This window comes from Sardina pilchardus, chromosome 14 (genome assembly GCF_963854185.1).
Source record: "Sardina pilchardus chromosome 14, fSarPil1.1, whole genome shotgun sequence".
Classification (NCBI taxonomy): Eukaryota; Metazoa; Chordata; class Actinopteri; order Clupeiformes; family Clupeidae; genus Sardina; species Sardina pilchardus.
Window position 1 is genome coordinate 4,676,450 of NC_085007.1, and position 13,648 is coordinate 4,690,097.

General features: G+C 45.1%; 1 protein-coding gene across 3 annotated transcripts; it reads left to right on the forward strand.

Annotated features, from left to right (window-relative positions):
• The first annotated feature begins 395 nt into the window (after nt 1–395).
• On the forward strand, nt 396–11,045 carry LOC134101389 (beta-3 adrenergic receptor-like). 3 transcript variants are annotated; one of them, XM_062555027.1, is made up of 6 exons: nt 507–524; nt 689–842; nt 2,191–2,339; nt 3,126–4,219; nt 4,694–5,433; nt 9,346–11,045. In XM_062555027.1, exons 4-5 carry the CDS (start codon nt 3,181–3,183, stop codon nt 5,410–5,412), a joined length of 1,758 nt encoding a protein of 585 aa, XP_062411011.1. In that variant the 5' UTR covers nt 507–524; nt 689–842; nt 2,191–2,339; nt 3,126–3,180; the 3' UTR covers nt 5,413–5,433; nt 9,346–11,045. The 3 variants fall into 3 exon arrangements, with proteins under 3 accessions (XP_062411010.1, XP_062411011.1, XP_062411013.1); XM_062555026.1 differs by lacking the exon at nt 689–842 and having other exon boundaries at nt 396–524; XM_062555029.1 differs by lacking the exons at nt 507–524; nt 689–842 and having other exon boundaries at nt 1,616–2,335.
• Nucleotides 11,046–13,648: the final 2,603 nt, after the last annotated feature.

Consider the following 13,648-nt stretch of genomic DNA (forward strand, 5'->3'; position numbering starts at 1 on the left):
AAGGGGGGCTTCAGCAGCAATACCTAAAGTATCTTTGCCCTCAGAGAGTGAGAAGGGGGGCTTCAGCAGCAATACCTAAAGCATCTTTGCCCTCAGAGAGTGAGAAGGGGGGCTTCAGCAGCAACACCTAAAGCATCTGTGCCCTCAGAGAGTGAGAAGGGGGGCTTCAGCAGCAACACCTAAAGCATCTTTGCCCTCAGAGAGTAAGAAGGGGGGCTCCGGCGGCGACACCTATCTGTGCTCTCAGATACTCACTCGTGTGAACACATTTGTCGATTTGTGAGGCGTGTGAGAGTCACACAGGAAAACCACAGGACAAGAAGCGGAAGTTGAGCTGCCCTTTCAAGAGAGCCACAGCAGGAGACACATGCAGGGCATGTGAATGCAGCGGGGCATGTGAACGCAGCATGGGAAACTCTGATGCACCGGGGCAACAAGCAAGCCGCACAGCGCACCACGTCCTCACTGTCTTCTCAACAGCTGAACATCGTGCTCAGTCACTGAGCGGGACGACGACAACATAGGTGAGTGACAACACGCATTATTCTGTGTGACACACACACACATGTTTCTGCTTGCATTTTTGGCAACTTTTTAATAAAATAACCCTCTATTTCTTACATAAAGCTGATGAATGGCACATTCACATTGGCACAGTTGTCTTTGTGTGTGTACTGTATGTCTGAAGGCAGATGCATTCAGGGAGCCATTGTGCTGGTTGTTTACCCTCTCCTGTGAAATGAGCAGCATTTTCAGCAGCATTCGCTCCTCTCTCGCTCTGCCCTGCTGCTACACAGTGCACTTAATGTGTGTGTGAGCACGACCCTGCACCCCTGTATACTGTAGGTAAGCTGTGTGTGTGTGTGTATGTGTATAGAGAGAGGGAGAGACAGTGAAGTAGGCCTCGTATGCATGCATGTCTGAGGAAGTGTTTAATGTGGTGAGAGAAAATTGAATTCAGAGGAACAGAGGATGTGTTTGAGACTGAACTGAATTTTGCATTTACCTGCAAGGCTATATGCACAAGCTTGAATGCAAAGCTGTATACTTCAGTAAAACGTGCACCTGTCTATTTAATAAATTGCTTTTCTGTGCAAAGGATGCATTTATAGCAGTGCATACATTACATTACATTTAGTAGACACTTTTTGTCCAAAGTGACTTACATGATATGTCAACTATATTACAAGGAATTACATACATTGTCCCCAGAGCAATTTGGGGCAATTTTGGAGTCCCTTGCTCAAAGGCACAATGGTGGATGCCGGGAATTGAACAGACTAGATGTTCAGGCTACTGCACGCTAGCCCATCCTTAATCACTACACTACCACCGGCCCATATACAGTTTATAACCGTTAGAATCTGAAACAGATTCTAACGGTTATAAACTGTATATGGGGCGGTGGTAGTGCAGTGGTCACTAAACCTTAAATTTACCATCTAGTCCAGAAGAGGAATGGATGGTAAATTTAAGGAAGGTTTATAGTGACCACTACACTACCACCGCCCCATATACAGTTTATAACCGTTAGTGTCTGTGAGAAGAGGAATGGATGGTATATTTAAGGTAGTGAAAACATAGCAGCACTCTGTACAGTTTAGAACCGTAAGTGTCTGTGAGAAGAGGAATGGATGTTCAGCTTCAGGTCAAGGACAAATCAGGGCCGATAAGGTCAGCTGCATCACAGAGACCCAACACTCTTGGCCTCTTCTTCTTTTTCTGAGGTTCTCCTCAAACCTATAGGGTAGAAAAGCAAACACACAAGTCATGTATTAGTCCTGGGAGAGAGAGAGAGACAGAGAGAGAGAGAGAGAGAGAGAGAGAGAGAGAGAGAGAGAGAAATCACATACAGAAATAGACCAAAGACGAAGAGAGAGGTACACACACTGGACAGAGGTGATGCTAAGGCTGCCTAGAAAGAGACACAGACAGACTGAGAGGCTGAGCGAGAGCTGGGAGTCCTGGAGAGATTGACTTGAGAAGTCAGTGTAAACACAAGCTGTGATGAAGAGAAAGAGCTAGAATATGAATGAGGGAGGATTGAGTTAGGTGAGCAGCGCTGGTATTAATGAAAACCAAAGCCACTGACTTCAACACAAACACACACACATGCACACACACTTCACACTGATCCACACTGATGTATGCTGTATGCTGTCTGCTTCTGATTTTCTATTTGCATTTCAGGAGAAGAAGAGGTATAAGATAGGGTCTTTTCCAACATGGCAGCATCACCGAGGCAGTTCACACACAACGAGTCCACATACACACAGCTGCAACCGGTGCGGAGTCACACAAAAGGACTTCGGGAGAGAGCTACACACACTGCTGTGTGAGTGAGTAACATAATGAGCTGTCACCTGGAGTGCACAATTAAAACCATTTATGAATATGTTTTACAAATTCTGTTTTTTGCAAATAAGCCCTTTATTCATTTGTAATGTATGTTATTAAATGCTTTTATCCAGAGCAACTAATAGGAACCACAGATATGCAGTATATACAAATCAGTCCACTATCAGTAGTTGATTGCCTCCCTGTCAATAGGTGGATAAGACTTCATATAGCCACCTGCAGCCATCTTAAACTGACTGCATACTGTACATGATTATTTCTGAGATTCTGATATGATTTCAACCTGGAATTGATAGATAGATAGATAGATAGATACTTTATTGATCCCCAAGGGGAAATTCAAGATTCAATTCAAAGATTGAAATTCAAGATTCAAGAATTGTGCATGATGTATGGGGGTGTGGTTAGTGCCTCCTTGTTCCTGATTGGCCAGAGGAGTATTACACAGTACAATGTTTAGTAGATCTTAAGAAGATTGTTTAGAAGAACTTTAGAATCAAACATTGTATGACTAAGCTCTTTGGTAGGAAAAACAAGTAAAAATGTGTTGTTTGATGGCTAGTTCATGACGAAATAGTTAAAAAAAAAAACTTGTACCAGGACACACGCGTAATATCCTTCATCTGGGCATAGCCCTTAAACCACAGTTTCCCTTTGTGTGCACTGTGCAGGGTAATCGCAAATCACCTGAGTAGACAGGAAGTGATCTCACAGGTGACAAAAACAGAGACTAAAGATGTGATGTCATTGCCACTTGTTCTCCACAGATGAGCTGGTCAGCCTGAGCTACGTCTCCTGCTTTAGCTCTCAGAGTCAGTGACCATGGAGAACTCCACCTCCACCTACCACAACTCCACCTCCCAGACCTTCATTTTGCCCTCAGAGTCAACGTGGAGGATGGAGAACTCCACCTGGCTGGCATCCGCCATCAGAGCTACATCCGCATCCACCTTCAAAGCTCCATACACATTCACCGCCAAAGACACAGCTACGTCCACCGCCATAGATGCGTCCACGACGTCCAGCTTCCCTCTGGTCCTTCTCCTCTTCCTCCTCCTCGTGCTCATCTTCATCACGGTGGCGGGGAACCTGCTGGTGATCGTGGCGGTGAGACGCACGGCGGCGCTGCGGACCTCCACGGGCGTGCTGCTGACCTCGCTGGCGTGCGCCGACCTGGTGATGGGCCTCCTCGTGTTCCCGCCGAGCACGGCGGTGGTGGCGAGCGGCCGCTGGGCGCTGGGCGAACGCGCCTGCCAGCTGTGGACGGGCGCGGACGTGGTCTGCGTGACGGCCAGCATCGGCACGCTGTGCGTCCTCGCCGTGGACCGCTACGTGGCCATCACGCGCCCGCTGCACTACGCCCGGCTCCTGGGCAAGCGGCGGGCGCGCCTGCTGGTCCTCGCCGTGTGGAGCGTGGCGCTGCTCAACGGGGTGCTGGTGGCGTGCGCTCTGGCGCCGCCGCAGACGCGCCCGCCGGACTGCTGCGAGTTCCGCGTCTCGCCCACGTACGCGCTGGCGTCCTCCGTCGTCTCCTTCTACCTGCCGCTGCTCATCATGGCGTTCGTCTACAGCCGCGTCTACGCCATCGCCCGCCGCCAGCTCCTCGCCATCCAGCGCCACCGCCGCCGCTTCTTCCGCGCCCAGAGCTCCGTCTGCAGCGAGCTGGAGTCCTGCGCCAGCCCCACCGCGGGCGAGGGAGCGGCACTGGCACCCGGTGCCCAGCCCAGCCGGGGCAGAGGGGCTCTGCGGAGGCAGCTGCGGGCACTGCGGACGCTGGGCATCATCATGGGCACCTTCACCCTCTGCTGGCTGCCCTTCTTCGTGGCCAACGTCATCAGGCCATTTCGTGGGGCGCCCCGAGGCAAGTTTATTCATACGCAAAGGCTGTGTTTACGTTAACCCTTAAGAGTGTACCGTCACACCGGTGTGTTTGGAGTGTTGGAAAATTAACATTCTAAAGAATGTCTGGGTTCATTGAATTCTACATAGAATTTTAGAACGTTGCATTGTTGCGGAATGGAATCTTGTGTTAGAATGTTCAAAACCCACCCTTTTGGTGTTATACATAAATAAAAGCAAATGATAAGTATAAGAATAGTAAATATACTTTTTTGATCCCATGAGGGAAATTCGGTCTCTGCATTTATCCCAATAATAAATACTAGCTTATAAAAAATTATAATAAAAGGACAGGTAACAGGTTTTAGAGTAAGTAAGAGTTTAGTAAATTAGAACAATAAAGTAAAATAGAATATTAAAGAGTAGTGAGAGTAAGAGTCGTGAAGCACATAAAATAGAATAATATGGTTATGGTTTTGGTTGTGGTGTTTTGCAGACAAAACTGAGGCAGGACGCTCCCAGGCTGCGTGCACAGACCTCTTCACGCTGCTCAACTGGCTGGGCTACCTCAACTCCGCGCTGAACCCCTTCATCTACTGCCACAGCCCCGAGTACCGGCACGCCTTCAGGGCCCTGCTGCGGCTGCCCACCATAGCCAGGCCCAGCATGGACGCCCTCTACAAGGGCCTGCGCACCAGCTGCCCCAGCTGCCCCTGCCCCCCCTGCCCCCCCGGCCCTAGCTGCCCCTGCCCCTGCCCCCCCGGCCCTAGCTGCCCCTGCCCCTGCCCCCCCGGCCCCGGGCACAAGCTGAGGGAGGCAGAGGAGGCAGGGGACGAGGACGTCGCTCCTGGCGTGATGGGCATAGATGCCGTGACCAACGCTCCTGGCGTGATGGGCATAGATGCCGTGACCAACGCTCCGAATACTGGTGTGATGGGCATAGATGGGGTGACCAACGCTCCGAATACTGGTGTGATGGGCATAGATGGGGTGACCAACGCTCCGAATACTGGTGTGATGGGCATAGATGCCGTGACCAACGCTCCGAATACTGGCGTGATGGGCATAGATGCCGTGACCAACACTCCGAATACTGGCGTGATGGGCATAGATGCCGTGACCAACACTCCGAATACTGGCGTGATGGGCATAGATGCCGTGACCAACGCTCCTGGCGTGATGGAGGCTGGAGAAGCGCCGCTGCAGCAGAGCTGAGACCTGGTGACCTGGTGTGATGTGAGAACGACCACATTCCATTTCATACACACACTTTACACACACACACACGGAGCTCCGATTTGAATCGTGGGCAAAGTGCAGAGTCTTAAGGTCAACCAAAGCTGATTTAATAACTTAGCAACATTCTGATTCTGAATGAAGTCCTTAACTGCAAACATTGACAAGAGCTTCAATTCATGCACAAGAACTCTGTTGCTCTTTGTCCACCATTTATGTCAGGGTCCTGGAATGAAAGCATTTCACTATTTGAGGGAAGCTGTGTTGCAATAGGAGCTCTTAGTGCAGCAATGAATACTACTGTTACATGCTACACAAACAAAGGCAGTGAATGAATGTGAATGAACTGAAGATGATGCTTTGGTCTGAAGCAGTTAATCCAGGAGGCTTGTGCAGCAAGAGAGTCAGCTTTAGCAAATCATTATGACGCACACAGACTCTATTACTTACAGACTCTATTAAAAGAAAACACTTCTGTGGATGCACCAGTCGTTTGCAGAAGTGCATAGGATCTACTCCTTCCTTGAAAAAGAAAACAATTGTTTGATTTTTCGATTACTGCTAAATAACTTGGATCACGTAGCAACAATAATTCGTTGCTGATCTTATCCAGCGTGCAAATAGGTCACAGGACACTTGTCTGTGGCGTTTAATCAGCTGTCTCTTTGAACTGAGACAACCACATGTGAAGCGTTCCCACACTGTAATGTGAGGGGGTGGAGGCTGTGTGCGGTCCCACAGTTTCACTTCACTCAGCTTTGCCCTCGTTATGGTTTTGCATTTGTGTTCCAAAGTATGCATGCACACACACACACACACACACACACACACACACACACACACACACACACACCCTCAAAGATAGACTTGCTCCTTGCCCATCATTTATATCACACACATACATACACACATACACACATACACACACACACACAAGACCGCACACAAGGGCTGTATGATCAAAAATGTAATCAACATGCCGACAAAAACTCAGGCCATGAAACAATTACTAGCAAACATTTCAGACCTATAGCCAGTGTTCAGACCTATAGCCCCTCACCAGTGTTCCCAATTTGAGTTTCCCTGCTGTCTCTTCATTTCCTAGAATTTGACTCAAATTTAAGACTGGCCTATACTACTACTACTACTACTACTACTACTAATAATAATAATAATAATAATAATGACAGTTGTTGCAGTAGTATATATATATATATAGGCTTTGCTAACAAATGCTTAGGCCTAACACTACTGAGCTGTCTGAAATAGCTGTGTGAAACTGGCCACAGGTCAGCACACGTCCCTAAAGGCACAAGCAGCGAATCAATAAGCCCACACACACACACATATATATATACGGACATTACACACAGGGTGCAGTGTGCAGTGTGACAGCTGTGATGTAGTCGTGTCTATCAGTGCTCATCCTTTGAGAGCTCTTTTTTCTGTGCGCTTTCTTTTGAAATGCTACCTTTCTTTTTCAGAATAATGATAAACAATGGCAGCATTTATCATTAATGCTAGTCTGGTTAAGTATAGACAGCCACCAAGACACATGGATATTCTTATCCCTCAAACCACTTAGCCAAGGTGGTCTGGGATGCTGATATGTGCCAATTAATGTGATGTAACCAGTCAAAACCCCCCCCCATAAATAAACAGAACACAATGGTCAGCAGCAATTGGGGCAGCCGTGGCCTACTGGTTAGGGTTTCGGGCTTGTGACCGGAGGGTTGCCGGTTCGATCCCCGACCAGTCCACGGCTGAAGTGCCCTTGAGCAAGGCACCTAACCCCTCACTGCTCCCCAAGCGCCGCTGGTTGGGCAGGCAGGTCACTGCTCTGGGTAAATAATGTGATTGACCTCACTGTGAGTTTACTGTGTGCTGTGTGTGTTCACTAATTCGGTTAAATTGGGTTAAATGCAGAGAAACGAATTTCCCTCACGGGATCAAAAAAGTATATATTCTATTCTATTCTATTCTAGCAGTGTCTCCTTGTATGTGTAAACAGCGATCAACTGTGCTCTTCCCATCAGATGGCCAGTATAAACACTGCTGAAGGGCGTCTGAGCATTAATGTCAGGGGTGTATCTTTATTGGCTGTGTGGAGCTCAAAATAGCAAACGTTCGAATGAGTCAAAGACTGCACCTTTAGGCAGATAATGTGATGTGAATGAGTTAGAGTTAGAGACAGCACATGGAACAGGGCTTACCCGAATAGAAAAGATCCACAACAACACACAGAAATCACACTTATCACATGCAGTGCAGTTAGGAACGTATATACATATTCATACTAAAATTAAATAACATCCATCTGATAAAAAAAAAAAAAACCTACTGTTACTGTTGATGACATAACCTAGACATATCTGAAGGAAAGCATTTAGTTTTCCATGAAGTCTGATAGTTGGACTATAAAAATGTGTCCAACTATCAGAAAATGAATAAAATCATTATATAATATACACATTATGATTTGCATTACTTTGCATACAGTTTGCATGTTTCATACACTTAATGTGTGTAAAATCCATTACAGCATACTGTACATGCTGCATTTTATGCAAAAAGTGTTGCCAGCAATTGGATAAAAGGAATTGGATAAAAAGAACTCTCAAAAACAAATGTGAACCAACAACATATACTGTTCAATATTACAGTATCACAATTTTCACAATATGTCCAATATTAATCTCGTGTTTTGTAGCCTACACTTTAGAGCTGATATTGAAAAAAATAGTCAATAGCAGAAAGCACAGCAAAAGTTCCAATCCCTGGATATGTACTGTACCACCTGAATTGAGAGGAAGAGAGAAAGAAAGGAAGAAAGAAAGAAAGAAAGGGTACTTCTTGTGTTGAGCTTGACCTTTTTGTTAACACAGCACACTGCTTGTTGGCATCACTATTGTCTCAGAGACCTTTTAAGACTTTTTAAGAAGAAATTCAATGCATGTGAATATCAAAGAGTTAATCATGCAATGTCTGTCATATATAAAGCTTATGTTTCTACTACATATCTCTATCTTATCAAGGGGTCAGAGTTATGTGTGTTGAGACTGTTATTTGCTACAGTACTGTATACCTATACAAACAATGATCTTTACGGGCTTTTCCTGTATGGGCTGAGACTACCGCTGTAACTGAATCTGCAAACTGTCTCCTGTTTGCTTTCCTGCATCTTCCAGCTCGGAACAGCACAGAATGCAGATTGGCCATAATCACATCAGAGGATAAAAGCTGTCTGAGTCACGACCAGGTTCTGGCCATTAGCACAAAGCATGTGTACTCATATTTGTGTTCTTGGGCTGTTTTTTTTTTTTATGCTCAACAATGTTCTGTGTTTCATTAATCAATCGATGCGCTATAACAGCCATGAGAAGTGAGGGAGAAGGGAATTACTGTAGCTCATTAATGCATGTTGGTGTTTACCACGGTCACAACGCTAGTGTAGCATTTGAGGAAGGGCTCACTTAAGAACATACCCTGATACATTGATATCTTTAATGGCGGTTCACCACAACTTACAACCACCAAGATCTCTTCCACACCGGAACCTCAACACACCCCAAAGTGTCATTACCATGGTAACTGATAAACAATTAAATTGGCCATTCTCATATTAAATGCTACATTAGTAAGAGCAAAGATCCTTAAATACCCTGCTTTTTCAACCGTCTCTGGTAAGAGGAAGGACTTTAAGCACAGAGCAAAACCCACTTTTTACACAAAAGTGATCTAATGACAATACTTGAAACAACATAGTGACATTAAGACAATGAACCAGCAAGGGACCGAACAAAACCAAGACCATGACATCCACAGTATCGCTGTTGATGAAAAATAACTATTTGTTGTGCACAAGGACTTCAATTTGACTTTGCATTAATATCTGACTTCTCCTCCCTTTAGATGCAGTATGAACAATGAGAGGTGAACCCCCGTAACCATCCTGTGACCTCCGACCTCTGACCTCATAGTCAGCATCCATGAGCTCATTGGGTGCCTCTAATTTGGTCTTTTATACACCCTCCCTTCCTTCCTTGATCCTCGTCCTCACTGATCTAGACAAAGAATGATGGGGCGGCAACAATGAGGTAGTCCATCCAGTTTTGTTTATAGATCAGTGGGAACGAGCCTAAAGGGGCGAGCATTGAGGATCGAGGAGGGATGTTGAGAGGCACCCACTGTCTTCTCCTGGAGTGTGCATCTATCAGAAGACCTATACCACGAAAAAGCCCTCTGGGAAACAAAACACACACACACACCGGGACACGACACACATGTTGAAACTGCTGGATTCCTGCTCGCTCACGTCCACGTGTGCACATCCTAAGCCCCTGAATCAGTCCACGTGAACACCTCCACAAGCACTGTTGCAAGCTTGACTCAATCAAAATGGCTTTACTAGCCCTGTTTGTATGCAGTGTTGCCAAAGCACAAAGAACAAGAACATCAAACTAATAGAACCAAGCTAATAAAGTTGGGGTTACGTAGACAGTGTATCGTCGAGCTCCACTGAAGGGGATGAGGACGGCTCACTGGAGTTACGTCATCTATGATTGATGTTGATGTTGATGATTGATTGATATGATGACTGTTGTTGACATGTGATCACGTGTCAGCTTTCCTAGTGCCCCACAGGTTACTGTAACAGGGCCTCACTTGGTCTTTGATCCTGCACAATCAGTAGTCCAAGGGTGAAGGAATTAATTTGTCAATCCGTTGAAGTTGAAGGCTGTTCAATTTCACAATAATCAACTGGACATGATGATGATACAATGATGAAGTCTTGGAGGAAAAACATTCTCCCTGGTTTGACCAGAGAAGAGACAGATACACAGTATGAATCAGAATTAGAGCATTTTTAAGAATCAAACTTGTGAAGAGAAGAGGAAACACACAGAGTAATCAGCAGCTCAACGGAGTCCAAACTCATAAACAGCACACAGATCTCCAAGACTGAATTTGTGAAGAGAAGACTTCCAAAACATTTAGCCACTTCAGCAATGGCACTCATGAACACGCAGGTCTAGTTTACCCACTGGTGGAATGAGAGACGTCGAAAAGTACATGTTCTTCTTTGCAATTCTCAGGGATATTTTTCTCAGGTTGTCTTTTCTCAGGATGTTTGCTCTCTTACACATGTTGCTATCATGTTAGCCATTTCATGTGAAAAAAATGCAACTTATTTGACCCCTAATAATTCTTTTGATGGTTACCTTCGGCCTCAGTAGTCTAATATGCATAGCCATCTGTGAGGTAAAGATTTCATCACTGAGAACGCTCCTTGCGTTGCGATGCAACTTTGTTGTTTTGTTTTTGAGGTCTCTGTGAGCATTAGTGAGATTGTGAATGTCATTTAAGGGTCAGAGAACACAGATAGGCATTAAGCAAATACAGGCTTTAAAGAACCCTTAGCGGTTCCTTATGAACTCTTCAAAATGGTTTAAATAATCTTTGGTTCTATATAGCACCTTTTTCTGTAAGAGTGTGGCACTAGAGGATGTCCTTTTTGGCCCCTGAAGGCCACCGTAACTTCTACTTCTTGCTTGAAAAGGGAGAGGTATTCAGTTGGTCAAAATCCTAATGCACCTTTAAATACATATATTTACAAAATGCAAGAACATGGCATCTGTCTCCTTATTTCACAACAACAATTTTAAAATGGCTTGTATACTGCCTGGTCCTGGACAATGTAAGTGGGAAACAAACAAAATGGCTTCAGATATATGGATGGAAGGGGTATACTTTTGAATGTAATTTGAGCTGAAATATCGAGAAACTTTTACCAGAATCTTGAACTTTGCCTATAATGCTGTTTGCTGAATCTGCCAACTCTCATCAACTCTAAAAGCTTAAATGCATTTAACTCTGAATGGGAGGCAGTTGCATAAAAGGCCTCATCAGACTCCATTGTACTGAGGCATGATCTGCCTGCCATCCAGTTTAACATGCAGGTCGTGTTGCTCCTCTCATCTTACTCAGAGATTACAGGACCAATATAGCTGTAATCTATCTACGCAGGATGCTGCTGCGATGCATTTTCTCAGGACATCAGTCTCCACTGAGAGGAGAAGTGACACTGAGGATGGTGATTAAGCTGTGGTTCTGTCATAGCTCACACACATTAGAGACTCTTTAACCATGAGAACAGACAATGGAGAATATTGCAGGGGCTCCTACAAGCGATGTGCCTTATTAATCGGGGCGTTGAAATGGAGCATAAGTGACAGCAAAATGAGTTTAAAGAGAACATTCACACACATACGTGCGCACACACACACACACACACACACACACACACACACACCACACATACACACAGAAATGATCAAACTTAGGTTTGAAACTCTCAAAGTGCAAAATCCCCACGACCGTTCTGCTGTGGCTGCACTGTCAGACCCCTGCACTGCGAGACGAGACCCCTGCACTGTGAGACCCCTGCACTGTTGAGCACTGGAAAGCAAGCGTACATCAGCCCCAAGCGAGGAAGTAGTTTTTCAATGATCGTTGATAAGAATGTAGCACAAATTAGCAAGTGCATCTTTTAGTCAGTGTCTACGTTTTATTTTTATAACAACGTAGCACAAATTAGCAAACATTACCCTATGACAGGCCTATTCAATTGCCGGTCCGCGGGCCCCATTAAAGCATATTCTCCAATGTGCAATGTACACTCCTCTTTGAGGTTCTATTAGGTTTAAAGCTTCAGATAACTCAGGATAACTAGGGCTTATTGATGAAGGCAGCAGAGAGCTGTGTGTGTTTACCTGCACACTGACGGAGACGGAGACAGCATCGCCAGCGGGCATCGCTAGCTGACCACCATAGAATCTGCCGTGCCCTCTGTGCCCAGTGCACGTGTAAGATGGCACAACAGTACGTTACATTTATTAATTCTTAAATTAAACACAAGTGTCGTGGCACACTCGTAACTTCAAGATATTTTATTGACCAACGTTTCGGCTTACGCCTTCATCAGGGTCATGAAAATAAAACATTGGTCAATAAAATATCTTGAAGTTACGAGTGTGCCACGACACTTCTGTTGAGCAGAATTTACCGCCGTGAGCACCTCACAAGGTGTGCGTTTACTTTTTCCAAACAAATACATTTATTCATTCACCAGATCTTTATCCAAAGTGACTGACCTAATAAGAAATAACATTCAACCTACAATGCAGAGGACACCTGCCGTAACAATAAATACTACAACAACACATACTACTGCCAGAGGATGAGAGTACAGGAGTATAAACACTAGTCTAGTGTATGGTGTGGGAGGACTCCCTCGAAAAAAAAAGAGATGCAAGATCTCAATGGGACTGACCTGGTTAGATAAAGATTAAATAATAATGATGAAAAGATAGTAGAAAGATAATGAGACAGAAGGAAGGAGGAAAGGAGAGAGGGAGGGAGGGAGGTGTATAGTGGAGAGGGAGATTGTGGTGGAAGGAGAGAGATGGAGGCGTATAGTACAGCAAGTGCATGGAGTCCATAGAAGCTGTGTGCCATGCCATCTGTTGAGTTGAGTCCCTGTCCGGCGTTTGTTATCCTGTTTCCGTGTGCAATCTTGTGTGGCGCGGCGTGTTGGGGAGGCGGGCGTATAATCCCATGCCCAGAGGGCAGGTAAACGCCACGGTCCAGTGCCTCCGTCTTCTCATTCTGTGTGGCTATACGACTGAATAAGTCCTTTCATCTTCCCCTCAAAGAGGGCAGTAAACGGCATGCACACTCAAGGGTTCAATAAACTTTCATTTATCAGATGATGATTTTTTTGCTACAGCTCTATTATTAGCTATTCGCACCTGTGATAAAGATAGGGGCTTACAGTATGGAAATAAACTATTTGAACCAAAGATCAAAGAAAATATACCTGTGAGGTGCTACAGTATGTGCACCATTAATACAGTTAGTGCAGCCTTAATACACCATTAATACAGTTAGTGCATTAGTAAAGCGTTAATCACTGAGTCACACTGTTATAAAAACAACAACAAGGATATGATATGAAAAACTACTCTCATCAGCACCATGGGTGTTAATCAATCAATCAATCAATCAACCAACCCACCAACCTGCCAGCTAGTCAATCAATTGATCCGCCTATAAATCCCTCTCTAAGCATTGTACTACAGTATTGTGCTGTTATAATACTGATAGTTAATATGTGCAACTGTTCAACTGAAACTGGTGTTGTGCGTGTGTTTTA

Excerpts from the sequence above, each read along its gene's own strand:
- LOC134101389 (XM_062555026.1), top strand. The coding sequence starts at position 3,181 with ATGGAGAACTCCACCTCCACCTACCACAACTCCACCTCCCAGACCTTC. Across the intron at positions 4,220-4,693 it reads ATTTCGTGGGGCGCCCCGAG|ACAAAACTGAGGCAGGACGC; the intron begins GCAAGTTTATTC and ends GGTGTTTTGCAG.